We start from the raw sequence: 18,672 nt of genomic DNA on the forward strand, positions 1-18,672 counted from the left end.
GGAATTTCTGCAGCTCCCTGCAGTGCTGATAACAGAGACGGGGAATTGTAAAAACATCTTTTTTATGTCTAGTGTTCTTTAGTGAAAATATTGGGGGACATTCATCATTTTTAAGGAGCTTTCTTTTTAATGCTGTCATGGGAATGTGTTTGATTTACTCTCCTTCTCACCACTGCTCCTGAACCAGTGGAGATTACTTCCATGGAGTGCAATGGCACTCAGATTTATCATGTGTGTTTTAGCAGTTTCAAGTGTTGGTGTGGGAATAACTGGAAAGGATGGAAGAAGAGCCTCTTTCAGGTAAAGACGTAGTAATTAAAGCAAAGGTTTTACATAAATCAGTTGGAGAGTCCGACATTTTTTAATGTTTCTTATAACCTTCACCCTTGCACACCTTGTGTTCCTAGCAAAAAAGACAGCTTCAATAGGAGCAGCCAGAACAACACAATGAGCGAAAAATGGCTCATACAGCTATTGTAGATACATAAAAAATATATACGATGCTTTTCTGTCACAGGACCTGAGACAGCTTTAGGAAACATCACGTTATGCAACTAACCAATATCAACAGTTAGATAAACTTAGAGGTTGAGTGTTTCACCTATCCGATATCACACAATAAATGTGAAGCACGGATAGAGAATGGAATCAGGGAACCAAGCTCCTAACCGCCCATCCTAAATTCTTCTCCATATTTGCCCTATTAAAATCCAAGTTATTCCAGGCTGCCATGCTCTTCTTTCCTATTTCTGGATATTCACCAAAGTCAAAGGTGGTTCTACTGGGAGAAAACGAAAGGCAAGAAATTATCCCATAATTTAGGAACAGCACAGTTGATTAGACATGTATTCAAAGCTCATCTGAAGTTACTGACGAACTAACCTAGAATTGAAAAGAAACACTGAACATTTGCATTAAAAGAGAATTTTTCACACATTCCACGGTATCACATTTCCTATGAGAAAATCATTACAAAAACATGTTCACAACTGACTCTACCTGCTGTCTTGATTGTCTGTGCGTGTTCTGCTCTAAAGGGAAAAGGTGGCAAAAGTGATCCTGGGAGAAAAAAGTCTGGCACACGCAAACTGAGAAATCTGCATAAACGTCTTTGAAATGGCTATAGCATCTTGCCTGCAGAATACACAGAAGCAAGTGAAAATACATAAGCATGCTGATGTCAGGATGCCACCGCTACAGGAGATCCGCCTGCAGCATCAAAAGTAGCCAGGCAATGCCTGCAGTGAGGCTACCAAACACACCATGTATTAGACCGACTAGGCACTCTAGTGTTGGAAAAAATGGCATCCCTGAAATACTAGTTAGGACAGGAGTACATCTACTTAAATTCAGTATACCCACTAATATTTTGATTGTAATTCCTGTGCATAGTGGTACTAAATAAAAAGTATAACAGAGAATCAATGGTGATCTGGAAAACATCAACGGTTGTTCTGGGGAAAAAAAAAACCCTGTTATCCTAAACAGATGGCAATTTTGAACATATACCGGGAAATGGGAGAGGGGTGCAGTTGGGCTTCGGCTTTCATTCTGCAATATAAGAGCAAAGTTTCGCCTTATTATACCACATAACTTTCTGAGAAAATCTATAGCTGCCTTCTCTGCTGAACGAGAAGGTTTCTCCAGACCTCTTAAGACTGAGCCTTTAGCCACTACTACCGCAAAATCCCCTGGCACTGCAAATCTATTTCCAAACTCTGCTGTAGCTGGATTTCTTTCCTGAGGGACAAAGGAGAAGAGGTGAGCAGTAAAACATGAGAGCACTGATATACAAGCAGGGGAGGAAATGTGCAGAGATAATCCCAAAGGGTCTCATAACAATTGCAAAATTACCCACAATCTTCCGTGGAGCAAAATCAGGCTCTACATACTCACCTGGGCCCTGGAACAGTCTATTTATCTCTGAGCTACTAAATGAAATCGAGTGCTCCTATCGCCTTCTCCTTAGCATTTCTGTAAAACTAACTTCCCTTCCCACCCCTCCAAAAATGAGCTGGCAGTTTATCTGCTAGGCACATGAATATACCTTTGAGAGGAACTAGGATTTGGTTCCTGGAGAGATAGAATAATTCTGATATTAATCTATTAAGTAACTTGGAACTACGCTGCAGCTTCTCCTTGATAATACTGAATACAAAAAGTGGAAGTACAGTAACTAACTCAGCAACATTTTGAGCCAAACATAATGCCACAGGTTGTGACACATTTGCCAAACAAGTACTTGTTGAACTTTCAGCATAAGCTTAACCCCTTTTTCACTGATGTCAGTGAAAGAGAGGAAGCTACAAATTGCTATTGCAGAGAAGGCAACAAAGGCATGCTTTCAGGGAAGCGCTTGGCTCTGGACATGCAAAAGCACCTCTATTCAAGAATGCATTGAAGCACAAAAATGCTACCCTAACTATGTGTCTCTTGAAGGTGTGATCCAGTTATAAATAATATTTACATTAAAACGTATGCACTTTTTTCTCTATTTTAAGGCTTCTGAACATTTTATATTATTTTTGACAATTGACCGTCATTCCACAGTGACTTTTCAGACTGGATCAAAAGTCTGGAGAGTACTTTCTGGCTAAAGTTCGCCTACAGGCAAGAAACGTGGAAGATTCTGCAAATCATTTAAACTTAAAAGTGGAATCAACTTTTTAGAATCTTTGTTGAAACTTTCTCAGTGCTCTCTTCCTTCCTCCATCTATTTATTAAAAACATCAATATTGTGCTTGAACAATTGAAGTAGATCAGACCAGGTGAATTCCCTCAAAGGCCTTAATGCGCTTTTTTCCAGCTTCATTTACATTATGGGGTTATCTTTTTAAAGCTATTTCTTCCACTCCCTGCCAGAGAATGGTGCTGCAGCACAAACAGAAATGCAATACGTAGAACTCAAGTATTTTAGAGCTACTTCTGTGCAATTCTGTCAGCCTCAAGGAAGGTGAATAGCAATTCTGGCAATTGTTCATACACTGGGGGTTTATATTTATTATCAACATCAATGAAATAGAGTCAGAAGCAAAATCATAAAAACCAGTTAACCTGTTAATTGTCCTGATGAAAGGCAAAGGGCAGTACACATGGCAATGAGTTTGATTTGCCAATTAATTTCTACAGACAGTGATTCCATTATGTCCTTAATGATTTGTTTCATTTTTATTTCTCCTCTGGATCTGGTCATTCATGGGATTTGCTGTGGGAGTTCTTTCATTGGGCTATGTTACAAATCAGAACATTCACATTCCATATTTTTCTGGAGGAGTTTTTTTTCTATACTGTAAATACTTAAAATATCAAAAAGGCAAAGCCCTCTGAAATTTTATGCTGTGAGTTTACATGCAAGAGATTTTCAACATAAAGAAAGGACTACTTCAGCAAGTCAGCTGCATGGTGTCATATATTAACACTTCAACATCGTACAAATAACCACTGCAGAAAATCCCTTCAATAGCTAGACTACAGTACAAATAAAGTACATGGATCACAGAATCACAGGAAGGTTTAGGGTAGCAGTGACCTCAGAACTCATGCAAGGGCTAGCCTAAAAGCCAGACCAACTTTCTTTTGTCAAGTTTTGCAAATCCCCAAGGATGGGGAGTCCACAGCTTCTGCCTGCACCTGTTTCTGGGTTGAACCACTCCTCCAGTGAAGAATTTTTTTTCCTTAAGTCTAATCAGATGCCACAGATAGACTCTACTGCTCTGAGACAAGATCATAACCTGGCCAGACAAACAAGTCTTACCTGGGCACCGGGGAGTTTTGTGGGCCACAGCAGTACCACTGATAGGACGACCATTGGGAGTGACACACCAGCAGTATCCAGTGTAACTATGGCACTGAACCTGCCAAAAATGACATGAACCATGTGCAGTTTGTCAGATATGTGTTTGTTATCCCACAGCGTTCATGACACACAAAAGACTAGTCCAGCAAACTATACTGATAAAACCTAGAATGATAAACCATAATGGACCTAATCTCAGTCCTACGTATTATTCTTTAGCATGAAGAAGACTCTATTTCAAGCAAAGTGTGGTAGGTCCTTCAGAATCCAATGGAAGAGAAAACTATTGAAATATGTAGTTGTTTACACCCTATTTCAGAAGAGCGAGGTGCAGGTGTTATGAAAACCTCACAACGAAGTTTCTCAAGGGACACATAAACTGTTCCTGAAGCAAGCAATCTCGAGGTTTTTTCCACATAGAGAACATATTGTTCCACACACTGAAGGAGCAGGACAGAGTGCTTCTGCCAGCATTATTCATATCCCAAGCTGTCAGAAAGGAAACTCTTGGAATTCCTCTTAGAAATCAATTGCATTATATTTCCTGAGGGCCAATATCACTTCCCTGGCCATGCTTAATCTGAAAAGGGTTGTCTTCTGCACAACTTCGCAAGTGAAATGCATTACAGAGGCAGCAGAAGGTGATCTTGATTGGGATATATATCACAGGATAAGCTTCTAATTGAGCCCCTTCTGGATTCTATGATCTAACCTAAGTAAATTAGTCTCAGACCATATGCTTTTGCAGAAATTCAGCTGAGAATAGAGAAGAATCCTGTATGATTCATGCTTTAGCACTAAGATACGGACTCTAGTCACAAGATTTCTGGTTGGGATCAGGAACAGATCAGAAATTCCAAGCATTTTACCATCTGATGAGTATTCAGGGGGCTACAAGAATGACTCAGCTGCCACAGCCTAGAACAGGGAGTGTAGCACATGAACAATGGTAATATTTGGCTCTTTTGCTGGCCAACTCTGAAAAAAAGAACAAGGACTCAGCACAAAACATGAATTTTTCCTTCCATTTTTTAACGTCAGCATTAGCACAAATTACATTTCATTTTGAAATTACATTTCACTTCATTACATTTGTCTTTTCTTCATCCTCTGCTAACACACGTATTCTGACTTGCCTGCCATGCAAGATACTGAATGAAAAATTTTCAACCTGACTATATGTGCCATCGTCATTGCATTCTGGGATAAACACTTGTTGAAACTCCTTGCGAGCTTGTTCCTGGGTGTACTTCCTCTCAGCCACACATCTGGAAACATCTAGAGAAAGGGAGAAGACAAGTCAGTTGGATGATGCAATATAAAGAAAAGATAGGTGATAACCTAAATTAAGAAAAATGAAGAAGGGTCCGAGATCCACGTGAAGAGAAATGGAATTATAATCAGGGGAAATATACAATCACTTGCATTTTTTTAGGAAACAAAACTAATGGAAAACAATAACTTCTGGGCAATATTGTCCTCATCCACCACATTCACCTGCATGACAGTAACATTTTTTGCCGAGTATCACATGTGAATCACTAGTATAATCATGTTCTTCTGCCTTAGACCGCGTGTCTAACCTGTGAGTCCTTCTGGATCACACAAATGTGCTCATGCTGCCAAGCAGAGTAAACAAAACTGAAATTTTGCCACCACGAAGATGAGGTGTCACAAGGTGAAGCACAGAGGGGAAGGACAGAACTGGGAGATAAGATGGAGAGATGCCTGGAGAGACAACCTTGCTGCTCCGACTGCTTACGAAGGGCTGAAGCCCAAAAAGGGCTTCTCCTATCAATTTAACACAGCAATAGCTGCCACTTTGTGCCCCACAAAATTCTTCCAGTGCTGGTGGCAGCACCAGCTTTCTAGTGCTTCAGGAAAGGCAAGGCAGGCAGCAGGAGTAGAGCTGCCTTGTATCTCCTACTGTGAGTTTACACACCATTTACTTCAGTTAGGCAGTGATCTCAGCTGTGACTACAGGTGTGCTGCCCAGGCTGGTTAAAAAAATAAAATAAAATATACTGTACACCAGAGGGGCTTGTTGGGGAGGTGATGTAATAATAATTTTGGACATGCTTAATTCATATTATGCTAAAATTTGCTCTAACAGCTTATGATTTAGACATGGCACGAGTCAAAGCCTACCACATGGTCCTTTTTTGTCCACTGTGCTGTTTCTTGCACCATCTTCTGTGTTACTTGGTACTGGTCTCCATCCAAGACGAGGTAGCAAACTATACAGCTTTAATTCAGTCGAGTTTCTACAGGTCAATTTATTGTATTGGCTATTACATACCCTATATTTCAATTAGGCAGCCAAAGGGTGAGAAAAGCCACACACTATATACATTTTTTTTGTTTAAAGCCACTACAAATTTTAGCGTGCTGCTGATGCAGAATCAATGCTTCAGAATCTGCTTGATCTAAGCAATTTCAGGACAAATGAGAATACCAGGCAAGCTTAAGGTAGTATTAATGATTTCAAGATGGGACTGTAACATCTGAATTAGAATGATCTCAAGCATACAAGCGGAGAAATTTGCTGCTTCTGATCCTTGCTTTGTTTAAAGGCTGTTTGACAGTAACTGGCTAGTTCCCTTCTAGGGCTAAAACCACCCAGCCCATGAGACAGGGGTGTTGCGGTGATTTGTGAGTGTTTGTGCAGTTCTTAGAAAGCACAGGGACAGGCTTTCTCGTCTGTGCAATTTGCACTTTGAACGGAATCTGAAAGTGAGGCAACAACACTTTCACTTCCCCATTTGATACCAGCATACGTCAACAAGGCTTTGGCATTCAAAAATCCCCAGGAGCCAACTAAGTCCCCCAAGCAGCCTCTCTGTGACAGTATTATCCAGACATACATGCACAGAACCAGCAAGGAAGCTGGTGCAACTGCAGAAGTGCTTTGTACAGGATGAATCCTTCACTGGTCATCTCCACTGAGCTTTGGACAAGTCACCTGGCAGCATTACCATAAAAAATTCCCTTCAAGTCCTAGGCAATCTGGTGTGGAACTGTAGCATAATGAGGACAGAAACTGGTCCTCAGCATCTGCATCCTGAAAACAAAATTGGGGCCCCTTAATTCTTACTCTTCATATTGATTTGCCTTCTGGTCTTGGATTCGCGTGCACTACTTCTGTGCATTAGTTTACTCTTCTCACAGGAGCATCGTGAGAGTTCATGTTGGGAAAATGCCCAAAATATAAGTTGTTTCACTTTGAAAAACTATGTTTCAGTCTTAACAACCTTAATCACATTATGCTGTTTCAGGAGGGATATTCACTGAGATGCAATGTTACCTAAAACAGACAGAAAAGTTCAACCACCCAGAAATGTGAGAAAAATAATAAGGAACTGAATTAATTTGTACTCTGGTACTTTAATAACTTGTTTCATCAAGGGAAAATTATAGCCAATGTACTGCATAGCTCAGGTAAAGTCTGTTAATGTATGCATTGCCAAAGTTTTTTGGGAAAAAAAGAAACATTTTAAGCAAGCTTTAGTGTCGTAAGCCTTCTTCTGAGCATGGTTTGGTTATACAGTACTTAATAACATGTGGTTTTAATGTAGCTAGTATTTTAACTGAAAATAAATCACTCCTTTGTTGGACCTCTGTCCTCGTTTTTCTAAAATGACATGTGGTTTAAATGTCTAAAAGGAAAAGTGATATAAATTCCATCACATAAGGTCTCTGGTATAGTACCAGCAGGGTTGTAAATTATCTCCAATATTTGAATTATCATAAAAACAAGCCAAGGAGAAAGAGAAGTTCTCCAAAACTGTCCACCACTTGTTCCTAAACAGCCTGATGCTCTAAAGGCCCCCTATTTGTGGATGATCTAATATGCTTTAAAATCAACAATGACCGTATTTAGTGGAATATAAAATTCATGTTTGAAGCCTTATTTTGTATTATATAACCATGGAAACCTTTTAAAGCTGTTGGGCATTACTGTGCTTCAGCATACCCAAAATAAACCCATGAGGAGGATCTCTTATCAAGTTAAGCATCTGAAACTGTGCATAGTCAAAACATTATTCCTAGTTCTGTTTTTTCATTTCACCAAGGTATTACCACAGGGGAATAACTATAGGATAGAGATGTGGTCCAAACCTAATAGAATAAATGTAATAGGGTGGTCAAGATAACAAGAAGACATATAAAAACATTTTTCCTCAGAATACTAGTGAACATTGGATTATTAATTCAGAGGAGCTAATTTCCTTCCAAATGAAACATCACTGAAGCCAAATGAAGTTATAATATTTTTTGTAATAAATTTGTAAGATTATACCATCTGAGCATCTGCCTCTGTGTCCTGGTTGCAATACCTTCTAAATCCACTGTGCAATTTCGAACAAATTTACCAATGGAAAAGAAGAATTCAAGAGATTTAAGTGCTAGACATTCATATAAAATAACAGTTGAAAAAGGATGAGAAAATCAATTCTTGCCACGACTGGGAGAAAGGCTGAAGCATGAGCCCACATCAAGGTATCAGACAAGAGAGAAATGTAGGGAGACTTTGTAGGATGAGTCTAGGCTTAAGTGGCTTGCCAGAAGGGGGTTTACAGGCATATTGACATCTAAGGGGATACCAGTGAAGTGTCTCACAGACAGATTCAACTTTCCTCTCTATCTAGAGCAGCAATAATTTAGATTGGGAAGGACACTGATTATTTTGAAGTGAAGATCAAGAATGAAAGGTGGTGGGACTTCACCTGATACCTCTGTGCTGCTTAATCAGCCTACAGCTTTGATTTTGACCATCATGGACCCTGACCAAAGCAGGCCAAACTCTTTTGGGGTGAATGGCTTCACACTGGGACAAAACAACCTGAGAGCAGAGGGGCTCCAAGTCTGCAAGGTGCTGGAAGGATGAAAAGCACTATGCAATGCTGTGCATCACTAGAACAAGTCAGCCTTGTTTCGCTGTTGTTACATTGGATTTCTATCTCTAAAAAAAAAAAAAAAAAAAAAAGGTTGTTCTTTTTTTAAATCTGTTTTGGTTTAAACTTTTGGAACCATCTAGTGGAAAAATAAGAAGCTTGAAACTGTTACTGGTTTCTCCCTAGAAGTCCCACTATACTTTTTTTCTCTCCCTAGCTTAAGTATTAATAAGGGAGTCAGCAGACTCAAGCCAGAACCTGGTACATGACCTGGTGAAAAGACCATTTGGTTCTAAGACCTGTAAAAAGCTGGAAATGAGGCCTTATTTGCCTATACTCATACAATGGGAAAAACTAATTTTGCAGATATGTATGCCCAGCTGTAATTTTGAATTATGTCAATGACTGACCCAGTGAGACTTTATCCTCTCAACTCCAGGTAAATGGGCTTTTACATTCCAGAAGCTTGCTGGGGAAAAAAATTGTCCTGGCGTAGAAACTGAGCATGAGGATGCATGAGTTTACCTTAAATTAGCTCTCTTGGACTGTATTAGCTGTCAAACTGGGTTGGTACGGGGCTCGATGCATTTTAACGCTGTACGTTGGCCAGTGTCTTGACTGTATCACTTTGACTCAGCACCAGGACTGCAAAGGCAGCTAGAGGCTTAAGAAGACAAACAGATCTTGGGGTGTATAACTGAAGACAAAAAGGGGTGCATGGGATCAGACAGAGTTGTAGTGGTTTGGGCAGGTCTTTCTGAATTGCCCTGGTAACAATTCTGGCTTCCAGAGGAGACCAATGTCTTGGATGGCACAGGTGAAATATAAAGCCATGTTAATTCTGTGCTAAGCTTCTATATGCAACAGGGAAGCCTTTCACCTATGAAGTGAAGTGGCGCTGGTATACCACTGCAGGATCCAGAACCTGATTCTGTCACGTGTGACACCTGGGAGCACAGGAATTCCTGCAATACCACTAAAGTCAGTAGAAAATTGCAGTACCCAAGGAAATTCTGGAAACAGAATTAGCCTCACAAACAGCACAGGACTGACTTGGAACTAATCTCATTTTATGCCTTATTTCCAACATTACAGCACCGAAAACACTGAGTTTCAGAAAAGAAAAAAAAAAAGAAAACATCCATCAACTTCAACTCTGCTGGCTAATCCTTGAAAAATATATCACACAGAGAGAAGTTTATTACTGCAAAGTAGAAGTTTATCTTTAAAACAATGACACAAACTCATCAAGGGTGTAAACACCATCTCTAAAGTGACATTTAATACAATTGAATTTACAGCAACTTTGGGGCTCCACAGGGAGATCTAACCCAGATTCTCTCATGGAAAAGTAAACGGCTTGCCAAAAGAATAGATAAATCTCCTGAAAAGATTTTGATTTAGTTCATCCGGTATTTCTTGGTTTGTCGTATATTTCAGTAAGAATAAAAGTACCTTTCCCAGTCCCAATACACTGAGCAGACTTTGCTTGCTCTCAAAGAGATTACTCTGTGTGACATGGACTTGTTATGTATTTATGCATAAAATGCACTTCACAGTTTATTTAGTTATTTTATTATAGGTGGAATATCCTGCTGAACAGATCAGAAACATTTACCACTTTGTTAAAACCACTTCTAAAGTGGTTAAACTTAATCATTTGAAGAAAAAGCTCCCTTGAGGGCTTTCCACAGATACTTAGCTGTTCTTACGCTAAAGAGAAAGCTTTTCTAAAGTCACATAGATGTGAATAAGCAGATCTAGTACAGACCCACATAATCCAAATGCCTCTCACTGTTTCTCTGTAGGCTTCCGTTATTGCCCCTCCATTATGCCAGAATACCTAAATATGCTTACTTGCCCTTAAATTTTAGAAATACACAGTGCATCAAACTGTTTAAAGTTAGCTATGCACCTGAGCACTTTATTGAATTGTCCTAAAAACCAAGCAGAATTTTTTTTCTACTGACGTGTTTCTTTCCCACTGCTATACCCTTTTTGCTAACTGGTAGTGATATGATAAAAGTCAAATGGTATTAATTTGTAGTTAATTTAGCACAAAAATGTGTTATTCAGAGCACAGACACAATTATGTGTTTATATGGCATAAACTACTTATAACGCAAACATTTTCTATGATATTTGACCTAGGTCAATGTATACTCCAAAGAACTGATCGTGTCTACCAACAAAGCATATAAATAGCTGCAGTCTCTGGTGATAGGAAACACATAACAAGCTATACATGCTCAAAGTTTCAATTTCAAAGATGCAGAGATTATTAGCCTCTTGGGTTGGAAAGGATGTCAGCACAGACATTTAGCCTGACACAGTCATAAAATAAAGACTTGCTGCTTTGTGACAAGGGCTGGCCAACTCCTGCACTATTTATTTTTATTGCTGCATTCTGGGTTCAAACAAAACAGCAGAGCAATCTTAGCCTAAACTCTCCTCTACGGGCATCTAACAGAGGCAGGCAGTGTGGAGTTTCTTTGTTGTTTTCTTTTTTCTTTTTCTTTTTTTTTTTTCCCCCACATTTTGCAACCACCCAGCAATTTAGATAGCTAAGCTTCAAGATAAAATAAGGAATGCTGTGCTGGATTCCTTCTTGGCAAGATAATATTTCTCTCGATTTGCTAATAGTCACATTTGGAGAGATACAGCCTGACTAGAACTGAATCAAATATTTGCAAGAAAAGCTAAAGCTACAGCTTTCTGATTTTTCACATACCAAAGGCCAGACTAGGCTTTCTGAGCAGAACAGAGATTTGATAAATAGTTTGGAGAAGTCTAATATGGGCCAATTTCTAATTCTTGCACTGAAAATCTGAGAAGGTTTGCAACTATTCGTGGTTCCTAGTCTTCAGTGCTTTTTTGTGCCTAAGAATGCTTTTATATGCCTTGTTTCTGTGCAGTCTGGCTTTGGCAAATTCTCCTTGTAGAAATATTACCAAGAAAAAAATGAGTATTTTAAACAGAGACAAATTCCGCCTCCAGCAAATTGTGGATACTACTTCAGAGTTACTTGTCCTGTGTTCCAGGTACCAGTAGACGCTTTTAAAAGAGCAACGGGTATTCTACAAAAAACATTCTAAACGTACTTCAAACTTTATCCACCCCCATTAAATACCTACTAGAAAGTATAATCAGAAGCCAACTCCTCTTGCTTTCAGAGACTAAATAAATTATAGCTTCTGTATGTAGACGCCTTTTGCTCACCAAGATGCTGAATATTTTGTTTCTCAAATTAACACTTTTACTACAGTGGCTCGATACATAACATCTTGACACACAACATAAGTGAAGACTCAAAAACAAAATGAGGTTGGGGCTGAACAGTGTTTGTATCAGGATTGCCAGCGTTACAGTGTGGAAACATGCAGTCATCCTACAGATTAAACACTGTGCCTACAGTGAGAAAGTATGTCTGAAAAGGGAGGAGACCACTCCTAGCTAAAAGTATTATAAGATAAAAATCTGACCTATTACCATTTTTTTTTCCCCATCAGGTTCATTTTTAAAAAACCCCAAACTGGTACCACTTCTCAATATGTTCTCATTTTAATATATTTTTTCCCAAATAATAAAAAACCCTGTATCTCCTTTTTTTTTTCCTTTTTTCTTTTCCCTCATAAAATATGAGGGAGGGAAAAAAAGGAGAGGAGAAAAGGGAGAGGCGAGGACAAGTGAAAACTGTTCTGCTTTCAATCTGCAGACTGTGCAAGCTTTCAGTGTGCATTCAGGATCATTTTATAGACTAACACTTCAGTCCAGTCCCACTTTCACTCATTTCAGTTAGAAAAAGAACCAAACCTACTCACTACCTCTTCTCTCTCCAAACAAAACACCTCGGGAGCATGTTCTGCCTCCCAAAGGCAGCTCAGAGGGATGCCTTCCAGGTAGCAGGTGGACTGGCCAAGCCAACGTCCCTGCCCACACGCTGACCTAAGGGACGTCCTCAGGCTCACAGTCGAGCTCACATCCTGAAGCATGAGGCGAACCTGAGCTTGAGGGCACCCTCCCTGGGAATACAGGATAAAGTGTATACTCAGAGGCCATGTCCAGCATTTATAACCCAGTTCTTTAGCTAAGAGGCAATGGTAGTGTTTCCCCAAAGGATGCTGAGATTCATGTATTATGGGACAAAGATTAATTTATGAACCCAAAACAACTACTGCCCAGCGATGTCCACCTTTCTCTTCACAAAGGGAAAACCACATCAGCACGTTTATCCAAGTACAGAAAGGTACCTTAATTCATATCATTTCAAATCATTCAAGCATGTCCTTAACTCATTAATTAACTCATTGTACAAACAATTCAAATGACTGAAATTTTTCACTATTGCTGAAAGTGCCATTTTAATGAAACAAATGCTGAGTGTTTCTCTCTTTAAGGAAAGTAAATAGCAAATAGTACAATACCTCTTTATGGGAAATTCCACTCATATTTTGATGTGCTTCAGTTCTTTATGTGAATTGTGAGAATGAAGATAGTACCTTTTGTTATGTCTATGATAGCCCATAAAAGAATGGCATTTTTAAACAGCCAGGCTCTTTAAGATACCATAAATGAATTAAGCTAAACATGAGCTATCTAGGGTTTCCAATGGAGAAAGGGGATCTACATCGTTATAGCATAACAATGACACTACTGTGTGTGACGGCTCTCCTTGGTGCGCTCACGAAGCAGCAAGGCCCTGCTGGGGCCGCCGCTGCAAATACTGAATACATACTCTGAGTGCCAGCCAGACTAAATGCCGAGCCTCTCATGACTTAAATATCGCTCTGTGTAAAGCCCCTTAATTTGCCACTTTGAATATGGATCTCTCCGACATATGTCCCAAGTCCAGTTTAACAGTTCACTGTAAACCCAGGTTGCCGCAACATGCTGACAGCAAAGTAGGGAAATGTGATGCGAGTTAGCAATTGAAATTTTATAGTGATCAACAATTTGTATCAAACCTCCATCCATTAAAGAAGTCTTATTTTAGTGAAGTATTCGTAGAGAAGCCACAAAATCCAAGCACCCCAGCTGTGACGTTTCAAGAACTCTATGTTAGGGCAGAGGTATGCTGGCAGGACTGTACTTTTAAACTTGTTTTTTCCACTGATTGCAATATCAGAAAAACAAATATTATTACTGAGCCATTTGCTTAATACATTCAGAATATTAGTCTCTGATGCCCCAGTTATGGGCCTGGTACATTCACTTAAAAACAAACTGAGAAAGGGAACAAGTATTCTTATTGTTATTTAAGGAACAAGAGAAAAAGAATTAAAAAAAGAAGAGGTGTGGGGGGGAAGGTATTTTTGAGTTCATTGTCCTGCAATGCTTGCAGACCACTTTCAGGGTAAACTTTAAACCAACAGGAGGTCCTCTTAGCTAACTCTGAGGAACACCTCCATGGGAGACAGAGGCTTTGTAGTTCAGGTGAAACATTCCCAGTAGCCACAGACATCCAGAATGCAGTCACAGGTATTGCACATGCTCTCCAGCTTCCTCCCGACAAGCTGCCTAAATCTTGGCAAACATTCATATAAAGAGCTTACATGCTTAAATAAGGGTCAAACTACCGCAGGTGAACTACAGTGCCACCTGTTCCAATTCACCCTTACACCATCAGCAGAACTGCAAATTGACCTGCTGCTGGCAACTAGTCACCGTTGGCTTGATAGTCCTTTAGAGAGAAAAAACTGTGCTCCCTCCACTAGACACTGCTGTTGCAGATGTTGCTCACTTTGACCAAGATGCAATCACCGAGCAGACTTTCTACACTTGAGACCTGAAGTTGCTGAGATGGGAGACGAAAAACTGCCCAACAGGAACTCTGAAAAACTCCATTTATCCTGTAGGAAAATCTTCCACTAACCTAGCTAGGACTACAGCTTGTTGTCATGTCAAAAAAAGGCACAGTTTCATTGAAAAAACCTTCAATCCCACTCGCCTCCACCAAGCACCATAGTTTCAGGTTTAAAAGTTAATACACATTTTTTACTGTCATGGAAAACTACTTGAAAAGCCTAAAGTTATTTGAAAACTGCCACAAGAAGTTCATGGGAAAAAAATTATTCAGTAATGGGGAATAAATAAGCTAGCAAACCTGATAGAAAAATTCTATTGATTTTAGCATAGAGGAAACTAATAGGAGTTTGTAGAAGTGAGTTGCAGCATTCTCTCTTTTTTTTTTTGTATTTATAATGCAAAATTTTCATGACAATAGAAAATTTGAGTATTCTTTGCACAACACCATTCTACAGTGATAAGACTAAATTTACAGAGTAATTGTGAACAGTTAAAGGAGAAAAGATAAAAATAAAAAACAAACAACAAACCAGACTTCTTCATATAGGACATACAAGATATTTCATGAAAAAAAAGCCCAAAGCAATTAGTTTCAGGTAGTCTCATGTATCATGATTCATGACAGACATTCAGCCTTACACTTGTAAGACAGAGAAGGAGATCTTCACTCAGCAATGCCGCTTTCTTTTCTGCTGAGGAACGCGGTTTTAGCTGATGTCTTGTAATGTTTCAGTTTCCATATAAGCACAGCCTTTTGGAGTAACCTATAACATGTTCCAAATCATGTAAAATCCCCATTAAATGTAAAACTGTAGCTACTGGCCCTACAGGACACTGCAGTGCTGAGCAACACTCCCTACTCATAATGGCATCTGCACCGTTCAGGGATATAATTTAAAGGTTATTTTTCCTTTTTAGAATAAGGCTTTCTTCCCCCCGCCTTTTTTTTCTTTTTTTTTTTTTTTGGAGACATGGTACTTCTGCATGGTTGATCCTATTTTCAAGACTAAAAAACTTCACAGAACCATAGAATGGTTGGGTTGGAAAGGGCCTCAAAGATCACCTAGTTCCAACCCCCCTGCCATGGGCAGGGACACCTCCCACTAGACCAGGCTGCTCAAAGCCCCACCCAGCCTGGCCTTGAACACTTCCAGGGATGGGGCATCCACAGCTTCTCTGGGCAACCTGTTCCAGTGTCTCACCACACTCACAGTAAAGAATTTCTTCCTAATATCTAATCTAAATTTACCCTCTTTCAGTTTAAAACCTTTACCCTTTGTCCTATCATTACACTCCCAGATAAAAAGTCCCTCTCCATCTCTCCTGTAGGCCCCCTTTAGGTACTGGAAGGCTGCTGTAAGGTTTCCCTGGAGCCTTCTCTTCTCCAGGCTGAACAATCCCAGCTCTCTCAGCCTGTCCTCATAGCAGAGGTGCTCCAGCCCTTGATCATCTTCAGCTTGTACTTTTCGCATGCACTGACAAAGAGCATCAAAGGCTCAGTTTTGTAGTCTTCCTGCATGATGCCCAGAACTCTCCAGTCCCATCCTCACCACCTGTAGTGGAAAGAACAAGGCTGAGTGCTAAAGGACTCATGCCCAGGTTTGTATTAGTCATAGAAATAGATCCACCCTGGCATGTATCAGAGCTGTCCCGTAAGAGTAGCTAGGCTCAGTTCTCAGGTTGAACAGCTTTAAATCCCTAAAAGAAGGTGGCTCTGTGCATGCTGCCTGCTGGAAACAGTCCCTGGCCCATCTAAGCTCCAAGTCACATAGATATAGTCCTCAGGAAAGCACTAGCTGTCCCGTGCTCCAAGTGCAAGGGAGCACTCTACCAGCTTACCCGTGAAGGCAGTCATACTGTGTCCTGGCACTGCTTCATTAATTAGCGTAGACATAGCCTCTGTGTCTTTCTGACCAGTTTAAAAGCAATCATATTACTTTTCCACTTCTTGTGTGTTTTGTTTCTTCGGCTCTGGTGGGCCAGATTTACTGTGAAGCATTTGTGTGTGTGTAGTGGATCCCATTCACAGGTGATATGTTAACAGCCCCCCTAACACAAATAATATTTCTCAGCTGTCAACATACATTTATTTATTAGATTCATAATCTTGTTGCACAGTAAATGTCTGTGTCAAGTAAGTGGCAAATCTCCAGAACTTCAGAGTTTAGATTAGATTTTGTTTGGAAAAGAATCCAAAAATGTGAAATGTGGGTGTTCATCTACAGCATAGGCAGATTATTTGAGACCGTTGAAATTTTACAAGACTATAACTTCTTATAGCATTTGCAAGCTTAGCAATGGATTCCAGCACTGCCTGGAAGTGGACTGCAAAAAAAAAAAAACCTATTATAAACTCACTATCAGAACAGTCTATTTTGATGCTTATTTTGTCAAAGGTGAGTTGTTTTTCAGAAATGAGTGTTCAGGTTTCATTCATTTTCAGATTTAAGCTGTCTTGATCTGTGCTGCAGCCATCAGGAACTAGGAGGACGGGAGTGTGAGAAGAGAAAATGGTATAAGTTCTGACAGTTTTCTGTCATTTAGTTTTAAGATCCAGGATCTAAAAATGGTTCCCTTTGCAACGCTAAAGAATTACCTGGGCTGAGCACTGTTGCTGTGAATGGAACTTGAATCAAGAAAGGAAAGCAAGTATATTTAAAGCAAACTATGCCTTTGTAATTTTAGTATTTAAGTGATCAAAACCAAGTAGATGAGACAAATGCTGACAATAGGTGAGGAGGAGAAAAGATAGTAAATCTAAATTTGTCTCTCAGAAAAAAGACAGAGAGAAAGTAGCCATCAGTCTGGTGGTGGTTCAAACTCCCTTAGGGATGTAAAAAGAAATCCCAGTTATGAATAAAACTGTGTTTATAAAAAAAGAAATGATTGACTCAAAATTATTTCAGCAGGTTGTCGACATAAACTGTCAAGGTGTTTAGATTTCTTGTGAATAGACTGAACTGCACAAAAAGCTGGTCGCCATGTTTTCAACTAATTAAAATGGTACCTGTAAGTATTTAATCTTCAGACAGGATTTTTGTGAGGTGAACAGGGGGATTTTTACCTGAGAAAAAGAAAGGAGGAGACAGACACAGACTTAAGATTGCCTTTTCTGATCAATGGTGGAAAATATCAAACACAGAGTTAAAGTTGTGAATCCTAAACCAGGATTCAATTCTTTTCTCTCTTCATAACTCCAATGTGCAAACACTCACGTTTCTTTCTTTCTCCTGCATTAGCAACCTTAAAACTTACTTTATAACCAATGTTTTAATGGGGGGAGGAGGGTGCCTGGTTTTTTGGGAGGACAGATGAACATTTCCAAAAGGATTTACTTTCATTCCAACACGGAATGAAAACAAATTCTCAAACCTTGAAAGTTGCCCTGAAATGGAACCATCACTTTTTGGTTAGCCCTATTAAAACAACCCTCTGCTCTCTGGTCAGGCGTCACCTGCAACAACAAACTTCACCACTCAAAAGCAACTGGCTCAAAAGAGGTCTTAATCTGAGGACTTCCTTAGCTCTTTCAGAGGAACGTTTCATGGGACTATCAAAAGTAGCTCTCGCAATGCTAAAACTGAAACTGCAGCTAGGCCAACGAATCACCTTTTTCTTCTCTCAAACTTGTTTTTACAGCTTGAAATATTTCTGATGATTGCAGCCGTGGGTAGGAATAAAGACATTGGTCACTTCAAAATTTAAGACTGCTTTGATTGAATAAGAAATACCATGAAAATGTAAAATTTAAAAGAGCACCAGTCTCTTGCTGATATTGACCACATATATTACTGGCAAACGTGTCTATTGCCAATCAAAGGAAAAAATATTTAAACATTGAGATGTTTAAATGTGTGATGTTTGCATTTATTTAATTGAAAGATTAAAAGCATCTGATTGATGAGGGCATGATGTTGCTATTAGCAATATTTAAGGTGCCTAAGGTGTCTAATTCCAAGTCTACAATTGTACTGACACACCATTCATTAATAAACAAACAGCAAATGAGCACTTCTCAAAATTTTTGTTGTTGACTGCAGAAAAATTTGCCAGCATGACCGAGTACACCTTCAGTAGGTCAATTCAATGCATCTTTATGGAAAATATTTCTTGCAGATTACATTGTCAATATGGTAAGAGGAAAAGACAATAAACACTCAAAATCGATTTCTATAA

The 18,672-nt window shown here is 39.4% G+C and overlaps 1 protein-coding gene across 7 annotated transcripts in view; it reads right to left on the reverse strand.

Annotated features, from left to right (window-relative positions):
* Positions 1-18,672, reverse strand: part of SMOC2 (SPARC related modular calcium binding 2) — a 148,533-nt gene that overhangs the window by 82,830 nt on the left and 47,031 nt on the right. For all 7 annotated transcript variants that reach the window (XM_074580205.1, XM_074580202.1, XM_074580204.1 and 4 more), the window contains exons 3-4: positions 4,968-5,074; positions 3,755-3,854 (exon numbers count right to left, since the gene is read on the reverse strand). In XM_074580205.1, coding sequence (XP_074436306.1) covers positions 3,755-3,854; positions 4,968-5,074 — 207 coding nt within the window. The remainder of the gene's footprint in view (positions 1-3,754; positions 3,855-4,967; positions 5,075-18,672) is intronic.

This window comes from Larus michahellis, chromosome 3 (genome assembly GCF_964199755.1).
Source record: "Larus michahellis chromosome 3, bLarMic1.1, whole genome shotgun sequence".
Lineage (NCBI taxonomy): Eukaryota > Metazoa > Chordata > Aves > Charadriiformes > Laridae > Larus > Larus michahellis.